The sequence below is a fragment of the Aphanomyces astaci genome (genome assembly GCF_000520075.1).
Source record: "Aphanomyces astaci strain APO3 unplaced genomic scaffold supercont1.119, whole genome shotgun sequence".
In the NCBI taxonomy this organism is placed as follows: Eukaryota; Oomycota; class Saprolegniomycetes; order Saprolegniales; family Verrucalvaceae; genus Aphanomyces; species Aphanomyces astaci.
In genome coordinates this window covers 22,815-38,587 of record NW_009798382.1, presented here as the reverse complement: position 1 = coordinate 38,587, position 15,773 = coordinate 22,815, and the positions used below count along the sequence as shown (strand labels likewise).

At 52.7% G+C, this 15,773-nt stretch overlaps 5 protein-coding genes across 33 annotated transcripts; 2 read left to right on the top strand and 3 right to left on the bottom strand.

The window, feature by feature from the left end:
* Positions 1 to 741: 741 nt before the first annotated feature.
* Positions 742 to 3,274, bottom strand: H257_17780 (hypothetical protein). The gene is made up of 4 exons (XM_009846700.1): positions 2,572 to 3,274; positions 2,216 to 2,506; positions 1,733 to 1,905; positions 742 to 1,655 (listed from the first exon to the last, which is right to left on the bottom strand). The coding sequence occupies exons 1-4, from the start codon at positions 3,230 to 3,232 to the stop codon at positions 750 to 752; spliced, it is 2,031 nt and encodes a 676-aa protein (XP_009845002.1). The 5' UTR covers positions 3,233 to 3,274; the 3' UTR covers positions 742 to 749.
* Positions 3,275 to 3,293: 19 nt separating this feature from the next.
* H257_17779 (hypothetical protein) lies at positions 3,294 to 5,439 on the bottom strand. Of its 18 annotated transcripts, XM_009846685.1 has the most exons (7): positions 5,310 to 5,439; positions 4,885 to 5,255; positions 4,759 to 4,842; positions 4,254 to 4,691; positions 4,054 to 4,210; positions 3,792 to 4,005; positions 3,294 to 3,742 (listed from the first exon to the last, which is right to left on the bottom strand). In XM_009846685.1, exons 1-7 carry the CDS (start codon positions 5,410 to 5,412, stop codon positions 3,379 to 3,381), a joined length of 1,731 nt encoding a protein of 576 aa, XP_009844987.1. In that variant the 5' UTR covers positions 5,413 to 5,439; the 3' UTR covers positions 3,294 to 3,378. The 18 variants fall into 18 exon arrangements, with proteins under 18 accessions (XP_009844987.1, XP_009844985.1, XP_009845000.1 ...); XM_009846683.1 differs by having other exon boundaries at positions 4,885 to 5,439; XM_009846698.1 differs by having other exon boundaries at positions 4,759 to 5,255.
* Positions 5,440 to 5,543: 104 nt separating this feature from the next.
* Positions 5,544 to 10,347, top strand: H257_17778 (hypothetical protein). Of its 3 annotated transcripts, XM_009846679.1 has the most exons (13): positions 5,544 to 6,035; positions 6,093 to 6,298; positions 6,344 to 6,421; positions 6,505 to 6,543; positions 6,606 to 6,656; positions 6,706 to 6,768; positions 6,836 to 6,955; positions 7,263 to 7,316; positions 7,381 to 7,584; positions 7,656 to 8,840; positions 8,887 to 8,928; positions 9,104 to 9,300; positions 9,349 to 10,347. In XM_009846679.1, the coding sequence occupies exons 1-13, from the start codon at positions 5,558 to 5,560 to the stop codon at positions 10,298 to 10,300; spliced, it is 3,669 nt and encodes a 1,222-aa protein (XP_009844981.1). In that variant the 5' UTR covers positions 5,544 to 5,557; the 3' UTR covers positions 10,301 to 10,347. The 3 variants fall into 3 exon arrangements, with proteins under 3 accessions (XP_009844981.1, XP_009844982.1, XP_009844983.1); XM_009846680.1 differs by having other exon boundaries at positions 7,656 to 8,928; XM_009846681.1 differs by lacking the exons at positions 5,544 to 6,035; positions 6,093 to 6,298; positions 6,344 to 6,421; positions 6,505 to 6,543; positions 6,606 to 6,656 and having other exon boundaries at positions 6,667 to 6,768.
* A 55-nt stretch (positions 10,348 to 10,402) lies between these two features.
* On the bottom strand, positions 10,403 to 12,677 carry H257_17777 (hypothetical protein; the record flags this gene model as incomplete). 4 transcript variants are annotated; one of them, XM_009846675.1, is made up of 7 exons in its annotated part: positions 12,637 to 12,677; positions 12,486 to 12,587; positions 12,313 to 12,441; positions 12,031 to 12,256; positions 11,914 to 11,976; positions 11,737 to 11,844; positions 10,403 to 11,665 (listed from the first exon to the last, which is right to left on the bottom strand). In XM_009846675.1, coding segments are annotated over exons 1-7 (1,893 nt in total). In that variant the 5' UTR covers positions 12,639 to 12,677. The 4 variants fall into 4 exon arrangements, with proteins under 4 accessions (XP_009844977.1, XP_009844979.1, XP_009844980.1 ...); XM_009846677.1 differs by having other exon boundaries at positions 12,486 to 12,677; XM_009846678.1 differs by having other exon boundaries at positions 12,313 to 12,587.
* Positions 12,678 to 12,776: 99 nt separating this feature from the next.
* Positions 12,777 to 15,621, top strand: H257_17776 (hypothetical protein). Of its 7 annotated transcripts, none has more exons than XM_009846669.1 (13): positions 12,777 to 12,889; positions 12,942 to 13,000; positions 13,094 to 13,361; positions 13,416 to 13,496; positions 13,575 to 13,637; positions 13,707 to 13,825; positions 13,894 to 14,141; positions 14,185 to 14,273; positions 14,337 to 14,457; positions 14,713 to 14,958; positions 15,036 to 15,168; positions 15,224 to 15,344; positions 15,427 to 15,621. In XM_009846669.1, exons 1-13 carry the CDS (start codon positions 12,791 to 12,793, stop codon positions 15,475 to 15,477), a joined length of 1,698 nt encoding a protein of 565 aa, XP_009844971.1. In that variant the 5' UTR covers positions 12,777 to 12,790; the 3' UTR covers positions 15,478 to 15,621. The 7 variants fall into 7 exon arrangements, with proteins under 7 accessions (XP_009844971.1, XP_009844970.1, XP_009844975.1 ...); XM_009846668.1 differs by having other exon boundaries at positions 12,942 to 13,033; XM_009846673.1 differs by having other exon boundaries at positions 14,713 to 15,168.
* The last annotated feature ends 152 nt before the right edge of the window (positions 15,622 to 15,773 follow it).

Below are 15,773 nucleotides of genomic sequence, written 5' to 3'. Positions count from 1 at the left end.
TTATTACGTGATCAAGAAAGCCAATGAAATGTCTGCAGCGAGATTCGTGATCGGATTTTTCTACGAATCGTGCAGAATTGGGAAATTTGAAGGAAATTCATAATATCTATTTATTTATTTATAGTATATAGTCCATTATCCAGAGGCAGTTAGTTCCCAGCATGGAGACTTTTAGTTTCACACTGTGTCGACAATGAACAAATGTTGGCATAGAGCTGCATTTAACACTGGTCCATGAAACGCCAGCTCATTCTGTCCATCCTTCGTAGTGCATCATTTCACACTATATAGGGTCACAACTCACCATCCACACTATTTTCATTCCCTCAACATCGTCGCGACACACATGGGTATACTATGTATGTATGTATATATGCGTCGTGGTGGTAGCTGTGGAGGATTCCATCAACCTTCTGTACCACGCAATTCGGTTGTGCGTAGTGTATGTACTACATACACTACACATACAATATAATAATAGTACACATTCCTGGCATAGTCGATAAGTCTGGAACACGAGTTGATGGCGTGAGGCCAACAAACCCACCAAGTTTAGCACAGGTTCGTGTTTGTCCACCATATATATATATATATATATATAAGAAAGATTATTCGCTGCATTTCAACAAATTGATTTTTTTCGGATGTACTAGTATTCGTGAGGATCAATTAAAAACATTATTTAAAAATAAAAAAAATAAAAAAATATTGTTCAAACTAATAATATTTTTGAATAATATTATCAGCTTTCACAGTGGACGTGCGGGGGTTGGTTGCACCGTTGCCGCAGTGGACACCCCCCACGGTTGCGAATTGAACTGCGACTCGAGGCTCCCAGCCCACATGCGATGGAAGCTCGACCCGCCGGGCTTTTTCGCCATATGGTTCTTGTGCTGGAACAGCTTCTCCTCGGTCTGGATCACGCCGTTGCTGTACGCGTGTCGCTGCTTGGACTTGCCGCGAAGCCGCGCCTTGTCTTCCAATTGGCTCTGCAGTTTGCGCTGTGCGTTGTTGTGGTCGATGCGGGCGATGTTGTGGCTCGTGGTGGCATGCCGCCCTTTGAGTCGCCTTGCTTGCTTGTCCAGGTCGTGCTGGGGAAGGCCCGCCCTCGGCCGATCTTTAGACATGGGGCCGAACTGCTCGTCGTTGGTGGTCACAAAACGTTCCGACTCGGCCAAGTACAACGCCGACTGCTTGTTTACGCCGTCGTTGCCGCCGACTCCAATGCGACTCCATTCGATGGGCGCGGTCGACCGACCTTTGGACGCACTGACAGGGGCGAGTGAGGCGAAGAGCGCGTCCAACTCCCGGGGGGACTTGTGAGGACTTTCCAACGGTTGGTCAGGGGACGACGAGGAAGACGAAGACATGGCCGTGAACTGGTCGAGGGTCCTTCGGGCTAGCCTCTCGTGCAGGCCTCGCGGATCGTTTGGTTCCGTGGTCCGACTACTTGTAGTAGTAGTACTACTACTACTGGACGCTCCTGCTACGAGAGGCGCGAGGTGCTTGCCTTTGTCGTCAAAATCGATAAACGGAAGGGGTTCGTCTCGTGTCGTGTGACGGGACGCCAGCAGCGCCAGCTCGCGCTGCCGTCCAATGTGAAAAATGTCGTCTTGGTCAATGTCGGGCTTGAGCGAGAAGAACTTGACAAACTCCTACACACACATCCATCATCCTCGTTAGAAAAGTGTCGACGCTATGTATCTATCGGCTGCTTTGGTTCGTATACTACTTTGTATGAGATGAATCCGTTCTTGTCGTCGTCGATGGTGTTGATCATGACTTGGAGCTCGGCGGGGTCGACTTCAAGGTCGAGCATTTGGGGCCCCAGGGCGTTTTTGAGCTCGTCGTACGACAACGACCCGTCGCCGTCCACATCCATGTGTCGAAACGCATTCAACAACACTAGACATACAATATATCCCCCATAGTATATGGATGATACACGCCCTGGTTGGAAATATATATATATGTATATATATATATATTGTGGATTCGGTACAAATTTCCAGACCCCATCAAATCACGCATCCACGCTATTGGCTAATCTAATTTTGAGTGGATTTGATTGGTTCTTACAGAAAGACAAATATATTCAACCAATCAAAACTCCAGCGTGATTCAATATTGATTAGACAAACCATTCGAATTTAAAGTGAATTCACAATATGTGAGTACCATGTCACATATTGACATGGTACTACTACAGTACTACCTTTCGAGTTGGACCCGTACGCGACCTGCTGGGACACGTGTTTCTTTAGCAACGTGTGCGATAACGTGTCCTGGAACGCCTTAATCCGGACCTTTGTCCGGGGGCTAACTTGGAGACGGGGCTTCCTGGTGGCTTTCAATCGCTCGGCGCTGTTGCCCGTGTCGACAAAGCTGTTGCGCATCGGCTCAACTTCAAACATGGCCGAAAACTCTTTGAAATCGATCGAGTTGTTGCCGTTCGTGTCGACTGTCTGGTACAACAGCCGCTCGTCTGCGTCGGTGATGTCGAGCCCTTGTAAACCACACATAGCATCAGACACAAATTTCACGACATTAGGATGGAGGGGCGCAAGTTACCGAGCCCTGCTATGGACGCGTGGAACTGCTCGAGCGAAATCCCCCCCGATCCGAGTGTGTCGAACGCGCGAAACATGGCGCGCAAAGACCCAAACTTGGTGGCCACGCGGTCCCGCAGCTTGTCTCTGTTCTTCGCAAAGCTGGCTTTGGCCAAGGGGCTATTCTTGTCTTGAGTCTCTTTATCATCTACATCTAGCTGCTGCTGGTCTTTCAATGACGAAAGCAGCGATCGGTCCGATTCACTTCGTCGATGCATCATCGTCAACACTGGTGCTTGGGCATTGTCGACATGGCCGAGATTATCTTTGGTCGCTGTCATTTCGTGCGATGTGTGGGGGCGCGGGGGGACAGGGGGCGAGGCAGCTGCTGCTGGCACGGGGGCCAGCGCCATCACCGCCGCCTTGGACGACGACGCGTGTCCACTTCGCTGATTTGTCAGTTTGGCTTGATGAACCACCGACAACGTGCTTAATTTTGCCATCGCGGCGTTCTCGTCGCCCAGTTCCTGATGCAATGCTGGCACCGACGCCGACTTGGACAAGTTGGTGCACCCAACATGCAGTCGCTTCCGCGCCTTCTTGTCCAAAACCAACAAGCGATGGGTCGTAACCTCGTGCATACCGCGCGGACATCGCAGGCGGTTGGTCTGATGTGCCGCCATACTATTGCCACTACGCTATTTCGTAGTACTCGAGTGTCACCCCCGTGATAAAAATAGACTCGTTGGACGGGGCGGGGTAGATATTAAGGTTACAGTTACAAGGTGCCAATGACGGCGGCGACTACATACTCGTCCTACTTGATGTACTAGGACTCGTGCTTTGTCCGGGCGTCGGGGGTGTTTGGATGGGACGACGATGACGATGCCGTTGATGCCACCGCGGTCACTCGCTTCAAATGTCCTCCGACCGACGGCGGCTGGACGGCATGCGGCGCGGGGTGAATCTTGACGTCGAGGGCGACCGCGGTCCGGCGGGTATTGGTGCCCGGGGGCATGAGGCGACCGCTGAACACGCAGCACCACTCCTGGGACACGGCGCCATGCTGCAGCAGCTGGATCTTGGCGTGGCTGAGCACGTCGGCCGATTCGACAAACACGTCCACAACAAACCCTGGCTCCCACTGCCCCGTGTGATCGAGAAAGTCCACGCCGTCCCCCCGCTGCAATGTCCTACCATTCAAAAATGATACACAGCAACATGCAAAGCATTTTCCCGTACGTGGCAAAGCGGACGGCGAATTCCACGGCTCTGATTTGTGTGGGGGTAAAGTCTTGGGACCACAGCGCCTCCCGCCACGCCGACAGGACCGACGCACCGCGCAACTCGATGTCCACCCCCGCTTTCCACCGCTGGTAGTAGCGTTCAATGTCGGCGGCGACGCGCCTTTCTTGGTGAAATATCGGCTCCAGCTGGGCTTCGTTGGCCACTCGATCTAGACACAGTAAGCTTCGGTCGATTCCTTCCACGTATGTTGATATACCGCAGACGTGGCCAAGGGCATGGAAGTTCGCGGCGGATTGAGGCACGAGCGCTTTGATGCACATGTCGAGCGCGGCCGACACTTCGTCCGCTTCTGGCGGCGGATCCAAGCAGGCCGTCCCCCCCCAAGACGCCGAATGCGACTGACAAGGTTGTGTCTACAATCGTTTTGTAAACAGTCACACATGCGCTTGTCTGTACCACACAAGACGTAGCAGACGTCTGCAAACTAGCAGCAGGATGGTGATCATGGCCGAGCTTGGCATGTTGCCGTATTCGCGGGTCTGTGGGATGGCCTTCCAACCTGTGCACGAACTGCTCGTACGCGTCGTCGTCGTACCGAGCGACCAGGTCGTGGTTGGACGTGTACGTTTCGAATTCAGACGTGTCGTGTGTAGCAGACGTCTTCAACGCGTCCAGATAGTCGACGTCGGCCCAGATGTCCTTGTAGTACCGTCCACGTCGCGGTCGTTCAAGCGGGCTAGAAGCAGCTGCAGCAATTCCATCGATGTGGCACATTCGTGCGTCCATGATGGGCTGGACAAGTGAGTCGTTGTCGGCGCCGTGGAGATCGCCGAGGTTGGACACAACAGTTCGACAGGCGTCCTGTTGGAGGGTGTGTATGTACAACATTTGCTTCTAACAATGCATCGGGTTGGTTAAGGATACATATCGAGTTGGGGGGAAGCGGAAATGGAACACGTACGCGGGAAGGTAGTCGCATGTAGTCTTGATCGATTTCCTTCCACGCCCAGTCTTCGTGCAACATGGCAGCAGCATCCTTCTTTCCCTGTCCTCACCATGAGCATCCATGGAGGTTACTGTAGCGTACCCGTGCTTCAGTGTCGTCCGAGTCCGATGCCCAGACCTTCTTGGAGTATCCATTGGTCGGACCGTAAGACGACGTTGCTTTGGTCCGCTTCGTATCAGGCGTCGTGCTTTGTGCTGAGTCGAGCATCTTGCGCTTTTGCACCTTTTTTATGTTGTTGTACTTGCGCTTCAGCGGCGTCGCGGGAGTGGTCGACGACGTAACCCTGTTTCCCAATGCTCCTTTCCCTCGAATGTGTAAGATGCCGTTGTCGAGAAGGGTCGTTGACGGAACGAATTCACTCTCGTCGTCGCTCGATGAGGCAACGGGTCCACGGACGACTGCCGTCGAGTCCACGGACGTGCTTGGGCCATTGTCGGCAGTTTCTTGTCCTCCTTCGTGCACATGGTGAGATGTGTCATCTCTCCCATGTCCTAGGCATCTCGTACCCCAGGGCTGGAGTCCATTGGTCTCGGCACCCTTTGTCGGCATGACCGGTGATCGCAGGGCGCCACTGCTTGTTGGATTCCCCCGAATCCGACCGCTCACCATAACATTTGACACCAAACTGGATCTCGATATTATTACAAATGATGGATATTATGAATACTATTTAGAAAAGATATTTAAAAAATATCAAATTTTGAATGGTGTGAAATTGTGTAATTAAATAAAATTGAAAAGTCGTGCAGAGTCCATGTCCAGCGCCCATAGCATGCGCGACGGCGGGGTGCACGACAGGACGATGGATGCCATCAGAACGAAACTACGTGAACATGGGATTCCATCACAGAACACTTCGGCATCTCCAAGCTTCGGTGTCCATCACAGCACAGGGAAGCAATGCGATGACGTCGACTTGAATCGTCGGAAGGGCCAGAATGCGAGGAAGTTTGATTTCGACATCATAAACACGAACCCCACGCCCGTCAACAATACATCGCCTTCAGCCAGCTCGATGAATTCCACCTTTGGGGACAACCGCTTCAGTCCGCCAACGAGCCCACACAACCAACGCCGGACAAATGTCCACGCGGACGATGGACCAAAGAAGAACCGGGATGATTCGCTGGACGGCCTGTTCTTGCCGACGCAAAACTTGGCTATACAAGCCGAATCGATTACATTCGCTCCAAGGATCCTTAATCTCGACGAGGAAGAATTCGTCGACGCAGGTATTGCTGCCCTCGATGGTCGAAAATAGTCACCATCACGTCATGGACTCGTTGTAGCCACGTTCATCAAGCGCACTGAAACGCCTGTCCATCCGCCAACAACGCCATCATCTCCCGTGCAGAAACCTTCCTTTCATGCTGACGTGGATGGCGCCGAATGGCAGCTCGAGGAGTTCTTTGCCCGACGATCGCGGAATTTGAAAGCTGTCGAATTTGGAAGAACCTCCGACACGAACGCGAGTCCGGGCGATGCACAAGCGGATGTACGTGCTATCTCATGTAGACACTTGTTGCTCATCCTTCGAAAGGAACTCAAGAAGATCTCCATGGAGCTCAATCATGCGATTTCCACGTCCGCCATACCGCCATCGTTCCCCGCCACCAAGGTACAAGAAACAACTCATGCGTCCCAAGCAAGAAATGTTTATCCGCCTAACATGCACTCCCTCACTCTCTCTCTCCGCCGTAGCATTCGCTTCGATGTGACAGGACAGACCAGCAACCTCTCGTACTTTGTGTTTCTTCTTACTCTATGAGCACATGAACATGCAATCATACGGAACGACCTAGGCGAGTCCACGCGGCACAGACCACCTCCGCCGAGACGAATCCTTTGCCAAGGTAGGTAGCTACGAGTTTTATTCTGTTGTTCCACTAATACACGATCAAGGAGGAGCGGGGCTCACTGCGCGATCGAAGCACGGGCAGCTTTCCGTCGTTTCAAGCCGAACATGTACGACCTATTTATAGCAGTGTGCACCACCACACTTACGGCATATATATCATGGCTCGTCTACCAGGCAATGCAAAGTGGGCCCATCCACGACGCCCGACCGTTTTCCGCGCCTGATTTGTCCATTTCCCACGACATGATGTCCAACGGCACTGCTCCACCACCGACCGAGTCGACGAAATCTCAAGTACTACTACTGATTTCGTGTTCAATTTTGGACTTTTTCCCAATATTTGGTTGACTTTTGTGCAAATCTATACCGATCGATGGTTTCGACTGAAAAGTAAAGTGTTGTCCTGTGGGGCGTGTAATAAAGTTTCAAGTCAACCATAATGAAATGTTAACAATAGTTTCCTGTAATCTGATTGGCTCCAGACTTGTGTACATACATATGGGGTTGATGATCATCTTTCTCTCCATGTCGCTCCAGTTTAGAATATACACCCAATTCAATGTTATGTATTTACTGGCTGTGCCCCTCTTGACATGGTTAGACGCCCCACCACGACTCCACCAACAACAACAACCTGGATGGGCCCACGGTCGAGGTAGGCGACGCATCTCCTTGTATATATATATATGGCCAATCTAAACACATCACCTTGTGGGTAGACTCGTGCTGTGGTGGATTTTGCGAAAAGAAGGCCAGGACCCATCCACGTCCATTTGAACTCGCGCGCGTCGGCCCAAGCGGTGGTGGACGATGCGATTCAATCGGCGCGGTCGATGCCCGCCCAGGATCGAGCGGCGATCAACTGGACTGGCCCTATCCATCCGTCTGCGATGCTGCATCATTCGCTGGACGCTGTGGTCGCCGTACGACACACACCCTTTTTCAAGCGATGTTTGATACTGTAGGTTATCGACATATTCCCTCCGTTTCGTAGGTCCAAGCCATGATGGAAGCCACAAACGTCATGCAGCACTCCGTGTCGGAAGTGCTGCGGCTGCGCGAGTTGGCGCAACAAGCCGTCGAGGCGGCGGTGGTCTCGGAAGCCATGGCCATCGCCGACCACTGCCGCCGGACGGACGAGTCGTCGACAGCTGGCGGCAACCCAAAGGCGGCGGCGTGGACGGGGACACACGATGCGTATGATTTTATCGACACGACGTTGAAAGGCAGTCAAAATCAGCACCAGCAACGACTGCCAAGAGAACACTGTCCGGACCCGTCGACCAGCTGCAGCAGCCCCACGAGGAGGGGGGGTCGGAATGAATTTTCGAGCAGTAGCAGCAGCAGAATCGGCATTCGTCAGGATGGCCAAAGTCGCCGACAACTGCCGCAGGACGGAACGGCGTCGCTGTTTGCATCATCATCCGAGCATGCAGTCCTCCAAAGCAGCTCCAGTGGCGGGGCGGTGGGGTCGCCTTATGTCACCCCCACAACTGCAAACCACCACCAACAGAATACATCCGATCCAACCCAACGCCCGTGGATGGACCTTGCTCCGTCCAACGATGGCCATGGGGATGTGCGTAAACCTAGTACGACCCCACGTGACCGTACTGATAGCATCACCCATCGAGACACTGCCACTTGGCCGAACACTCCAACAGACAACCCTGTGAGGATCCACGATGACGTGAGCAATACAAGTTTACGGCAGCAGAATTCTTCTCGGGAAAATCAACAACGATATGACGAACCAACGTCGACATATGCCCAGTACAGTCGAAAGAACCAACCCAGTTCACACAACCAAGGCACGCTTCAAGGCCATCCCGGGGCTGCACGTGGCAAACCTCATTTGGCACCGCCAAGAGCCGACGATAGACAAGTTGGTCGCGTATCCAACGACGTGCGTCAACACCATGCACAACAGCCTGCGTCTGCTGCGACCCCGTCGGAGGCAACGGAGCCTCCTCCTCTTCCCCCCCGTCCGTACCACCAACGCCGCCAATCAGATGTCAGGTCCACCGGCGGCGCCATGCATGCAGAAGAACTGGGGTACCCCTCAGGTGCTGCTTCCCCCAGCAGCAATCCAAAGCAGCACCAACCAAACGTCAGCACCACTCAACAGTCGATTGTCCACCCAACAAACGATCAGCCATCGACGAGCGACGTCTTTCATGTACGACCGAGTGCTGGATATCAACGATCAACGATGGTCCACGTAGGACCAGATGATGTACACCCAATCGAGTCCTCGCACCCTCAACGTAAGAAATATATCTGATTGGACAATCTTTGATTCCATTTACTGGGGATATGTGCATATACCCAAAGAAGGATTTATATATATATATGTTCATTGGGGATGTGTATGTATATCATCCTTCCCAATGAAGAATAATATATATATATATACTGATTTATATGGTTTATGTTGAGTAGCGACCCAAGTTGTGCAAGCGGTTTCTGTGCACGATTGGCGGGGAGATCTCGGAGACGTTTGTGTTTCGCAACACGAGCGCCAACTACGCACGGATTTGCGCGTCGATTGTGCCGCTGAGCCGCGGCTGCAACCAATTCGTCATCGCCCCCACCGTGTTGGAGCTGACCCCGCACTCGTCCGACCACTTTGTCATTCGGTATGTCATCCTTTGTCATTATAAGTTAACGCATATACCACTGGTTAGGTTTGCCGCGACGAAACTTGGGGCTGTGTCGGCAATATTTCAATTCCGGAGCATGTCAGGGGACCCAATGGCAACGCCGTACGAGATCATTGTGGATGCGCACGTGAAGAAGCCGTCAGGAGTGCCCCCTCCCATCGACCACTCCCTCGTCCCTCCGCCCCCACATCCACGGACGTCTTCCGTCATCGCGGACGACTCACATCCAAAGCAGCACGTGTTTGACGTACAGCCGACCCATGTCCGGCTGATCCGTCGCCGCCGCACGACAGCGTCGATTGACATTTTCAATTACGTGGCCAAGACGTCGACCTTTAGCGTGTCGTGTCCGTTCAAGCACCTTCGCGTGACCCCAAACCAAGGCGTGATCCCCCCCAACGGCAAATGCACGGTCGACATCTCCCTCACGTCTTTGTCGCAAGTGCAGGCGGTGGCGTGGTGTGGACTGCTTACGGTTGTGGTCAACGGGGCCGTGACTCGAGAGATTAGTGTCGTGGTGGACGATAACGACGACAAGATGGCTGCTACTCTGATGGCTTCCCGACAGGACGCCCTGCCGTCATCGTCGTCGTCGATTCAAGAGATGGCCATGAGTTACTTGGCCGAGTCCACCACATCCACCACCACGACGTCCCGAAGCAAGTCGAGGAAGAAGGGGCTGTTTTTTCAAGCCAAATCCATCGAGTTTGGGGCTGTCCGTGTCCAGACTGGCCAGTCGCAGCCTGTCCGCATCTGCAACGGAGGCAAGGAATCCATCACGGTGTTCCTCCAGCGCCTCGAGAGTCCGTTCAGCTGCTCGTACGCGAGCGTGTCCCTTCGCCCTCGGTCCTACGTCGAAGTGCCCGTGACCTTCACGCCCTCCCTCCCTGGTCAGGAAGTGTCTGCGACCATGGTCGCGTACTCCGCCGCGGACAAAGCGACTGTCGTGCTGCAAGGCCGTGGCGTCATTGAATGAATAACAATCACCCAAACAACGTCAACCATTACCCACGTGGTTTGTTTCATAACGTTACTTGATGTTAGTTGAATCATCGTCAAAACGTCGGCAGCACACTTGTCATGTGGTGAGGGGTGCCCGCTTGACCTTTCCAAGGTACCGCGCTTCGATCTGTGCAATATCGTCGTCGTCGTCGTCGTCCGACTGTCCGTCCATGGTGGAGGCGGCACTTGGCACTTGAATCCGCGGCACGTCGAAACTAAAGTCTGCGCCGCCTGCCAAGGGCGATGACGTGGAGGGGGAGGGGGAGGAGGGGGGGGGTTGTGAGGCTGCTGGTTGAACGACCAATGGAGGAGGTGTCATCATATACCTGTCGTCCAGGTCGTCGTCGTCGTCCAGGTCGCTATCGTTGCCCTTCCACGACGTCGTACAGTCCAAGGCATTGGTTTCACCCGCAAACGAGGTGTTGGTGCCCACTTCGGCCTTTTCCGTTTTTGGGGCCATCGCGGCCTTCAATTGGCGTTGCAGTGATTGGATTTCACATTGCATGGCATCCATCACTCGAGATTGGTGGTGGACGAGCGCCGCCAAGTCGACGTCATTCCGACCCCCACTGCCGCCACTGGGTTGGTCATCGATATCCCCCGGCGGAGGCGGTGGCAGTGGTAAGATGGGTTTGGTCTGCGGAGGGGGGATGGGGGGGGCTCGTTCGGGCATGGGGGTCGGCATGTCAAAGGACGACATGGTATCATTTCTTGGAGGTTCTGGGCGATACGAATTCACGACTGGGGGGACACTCGTGTTGACGACATTCTCTTGCGTCGAGACTTGGTCTTCACAAGTTAACGACGATGTTGGCAGCGTGGCAGGAAACACGCGGCGCTCCATACAAATTTCCACCGCTCTGTCACATGCAGCGGTTTGCGACGATGTGAAAAACCCAAGTAATGCCTTGTCGGCCACGATCGTGCATTCGTAAAACTCTGGCAGCCACTGGGTGGACTGCATAGGGTACTTGACGAGGAGGAACGTTCGCGGCGCAATCCACAGCGTTTGACGAGACGACGTCGTTCCAAACAACATGGAGGCCAAGTACATGTGCGACAGGGATAGACTGCGCACCCACACCCCCACCAACGGCCGCGACGCGCACAGCGGATCTGTCTGAAGCAGCGGCACGACCTTGCGGGTCTTGTCCAGTGTCACATAGCCCCACCACGACGGACTCACGGCCCGGGGTTTCATGAGCAGCTTTGCCAGAGGGGTCAATAAAAGGGGCAAGTTGCGAATTGGCGTCAATGTCAGCGACGAGGTCTGGGGGCCCAACGCGCTCGCTTGAACGGTCACGGACGTGGAAGTGATATCTGATACCACGAGTTGCACCTACGAAACAAAATGATATATGTTGGTTATACATATCACTACTTTGTGGACATGGAAACGACTGGATTTACCGATAAATACGCTGTCAATAATTCGGACGAGACCCGTAGATTGGTGGTGGTGGTGGGCGCCAGCACTTTTGAAAAGTCTTGAGCCAACGCAAGATGCCATGGACTTGCCTACATTTGCTATGTTTAGGACATCAACACATTCAACATGAACGAGTGTGCAAGTACTACTACTACTACCTGGCTGGAGTCGTCTGTTGGACTTGTTGTGCTGGCATAGACAGGAATGGCAGACGCCACGTTCTAATTGTGCATGATAATAAAGTGAAGTTGTGAGTGCAAGATGGCAAAACGTACGCTGGTTCGATGTGGAGTGAACGAAGTGATGATGAGTTTCCAGTTGGTTGCCGACACATCTTCAGAAAACGAAGCATGACCGACGAGGTCCAAGGCACCGCCAGTGGTATTATTCCTGACAGAGTTGATAATGGAGGTGACCGCGGACGGCGAGACGACAACAGCCGATGGAACGAATATATCGGCTGCATGGACGACATGTGGTTCGGAAAGCGGCCGACGATCCCTACATGTAGCGACGGTTCCCTTGACACAAGCATGGCGCATGGAAGGACCCAGTACCACAGAATCGATTTCGTCGCGGGAAACTCAATCTCGCCGACGTATGCCCCACTGGACAAACCCACGCTCTGGTCTTGATCTCGGGGTGTGGCGCTTTGACGTGGCATCGTGGGTACTGCCTCATACTCGCTAGATCATACTCGGTGAAGGGTAGTGACAGGTATATGCCGTACAGTCGTGTTGAAGGCCCGGTGTTGGTGGAGGTCTTCCGAGTCGGCGGAAGGCTCGACTCGTCTCCTTCAGTATCAGGAAAGAAGGACGACGCTTGTACTTGCCTGAGCCTACACTTAGTGATGTGGCGGATGGCTAGAAGTGGTCACGTACATCGCTGGCCCAGGTCACACCACTGAGCAGTTGTGCTGCTGCTGTTCTATGTCAGAAAGCCTGCATTTCAGCATAATTTGGCCAAATTTTAAATAAAATTTTAACAAGCAACAAATCAATGAAATATTTGTAAAGTTTGGCCGAAAGTTTGAGCATGACAGCGACGAGGACGCCTCACCCGGCGGTGTGCGTGGGTCTACAGGAGCGTCTGCCCGCCTTCATGGACGCGATGAACGACTTTCAGTACATCCAGGTATGTCCTTCATTGTCGACTCCATTGCAGTGGCATAATGGCGCAAGTGAAGGCGAAAGAGTTGATTCCGTCGGAACTGGGCGACGTGCACGAGTGGAAGCGCATTGCCAAGTTGTTGCATTTCTGGGCCGATTGCGACAGCACGTGGGAGCACATCCTTCTGCTGTAGTCATGGAAAGATCACCGACCATGGCATCTTGGTAGGTATCATAAGACGACATTCATCAACAAAGCACAGGATGACTCGACGAACCCGCTGGCCCGACTGTACGCCGAACTGGCCAAGCTGAGCACATCGGAGCTGCTCTTCGTCCACCAGAACCACAAGGGGAACGCCGACGTGGACCGGTTTGGCCGCGTCAAGACCCCCAAGGCGCGACAGTCGATAGACGCGCCATCGTTCGATCTGACCTTGCAACTTCAAGCCCACGACCTGACCGCCTTCCTCCAGCAATGCAGCGTGCTCTTCGAGGTACTCCATATTGATCCTTTCAGTAGAGAAATCGTCACTAAAAGTGGCAAGTAGCACCGCCAGGCCGCGGTGTCGCTGTACGTGGCCTTGATGCGCGACCGGATATGCGGGCACCACCTTGTCGACTTTTACGAGGTACTTTGCTGTCCTGTTGTATATTCTTCCATGCCTACATTGACATCTTGGCGCATTTCTTGTTGGCATGTCGTGTAGCAATTCGACACTGTTGCCGCCATCATTCAACACTTGAATACGCTGAGCCATCCCTTGCTCACGGTACGGTTGCCGCCGTCGCCGATGATTAATCTGCATGTACATTTGAAGGATCATGACAGGATGGACTAGGCGATTCGAGACATGGCGTTGCTCGAAGTGGGTGCCGTGCGTGCCGCGATCGAGTGTGAGATGGCTATCTCCGATTTCGAGTACATCAAAGCCATCACGACGCTGCATCGCCTCAAGCGGTACGTATCTGGGACCGTATACTATTCTCGGGCGTAAAGACCAATGCATATGGGACTTGTACTGTTAGTTGCATGCATGAATGGAGCGACGGCTTGAATGCAATCGACGACGACGACGACAATCACATGATGGGGAGCAGCAGCGCCTCGTCGCCGCGTCTGTCGGATGACAAGCCCAGAAAGATCACCCCACTGAAGGCCAAGAAGGGGACGGCGGGCGACTCGCCAGGCTATTCCAGCGCTCACTCGATGTCGTCCATTCGAATGTCACTCGACCTCTTGCCGACAACTACCACCCACGACGACGACGACGACGGTATGCAACACATCATGGCTCGAAAATCAATTCATGACCTCAGACACTGGCATAATTGTGCTGCCGCGGTTCTGCTGGGCTCGCCGCTGGCAGCAGTCGTTGGTTCGTAAATTCAGCCTCTACTTTTACAAGGTACTGACCTGTGTTTCAAACGAATCAACGACATATGCACATACTGACGAGCGATGGTCACAGTGGCTCTACCCGTTTGACCACCCGCCGCAACATCACCTGAACATGACCTTCAAGTCGTCGTCGTCGTCGTTGCGCTCGTCTCCCGTACTGGACATCCTCGAGCCGTTCTTTTCCAAGCATTGTACGTCTCTCTGATTTAGTATACTTTTTAGTATTGTGTGTGTTCTACTTATAATTCCCTTCACCCCAACAACAATGCGAAATAAGTGTATATTTGTAGGTATCTTTCCTTTTAGCCAATCCTGTATCAACCTTCATTCTTTTTATCCAATCAGACTGCTTTTGTTGATTTCGTGGTGATTTCAACAATCCCCCGAAATTGGTAATTTTTTGGGCAAAAAAGGCACCATAACTAAGTTGGTGGTTGCTATGCTAGTTAAAGAACAAGATGTAGCCACCATGACGATCATAATTAACACCGACAGCCTGCCACACAATGGCGCGACCTTCCACTGCCACGGGTACCTCTGCCCCGCGCACGTCGAGAAGCCGGACCCGTCGGTCGCGGTCAAGCAGCACATCCGGGCAGCCAACAAAACGTACTTTGGCCAAGTGAGTCGCTATGATGAAGACGTGAACGGCGAGTTTGCTGCGCCGTGGGGCGTGGGCACGTGGCCGGCAGGTGTAACCGATTGAAGGATGATGTGCATGCATTCATTCACCTCGATGGAACGATCTCATGGTTATTACATCGTCTAGTGTTTAGCTACCCCAAGCCGGAGCTCGACACGTCGCTAATTCTGAAACACTGGCCCAACCTGATCATGCTGCTCACGAATCTACCGCCATGGGACGAGCACGACGGCGCCAAGCTGCACCACTCCAAGCCAATGTACTACATATATATTTATAGTTTTGGAGGGTGATTTATTATGCGATGGCTGTAGCACCATCCACCACGAAAAACAAATGGCCACGACGTATGCGGTGGCTCGCATTGATCCGAACGTGTATTTGGCGTTTCTGTGTGAAAAGCGAAAGCAAAATGTCACGGAGAAACTGCTGACGGTACGTAAAAAACGTCTACAATATTAATCTATTTGTTTTGAATATTGGGATGGAACAATTATCAACGGTGTTTTATTGGTAGGACACGATGGCCGCCGTGACCGCTTGCCTTCAGCATGCCACTGTCCTCTAAGGAAATCAGCTCGTTCGAGTGTAAACAAGTCAGACCATACAGCAGGGTTACGTGAGATTTGTCGGCTGAACTATCGCAATGATGCCACTACAATGTAGATTTCGCCTCTAACGTTAGTATTAATAGTAGTACCATATTGCCAGACATATACTACAGTAGGACATGAACTATATATAACAATAATCATATCGCAGCCTTGACCCGTGGATAGTATACTGTATTATGGGAAATATTGGATGTCAGCTTACAGTTAGAAATACAGTGGGGATTTGGTACAGAATTCCAGATTCCGTCGA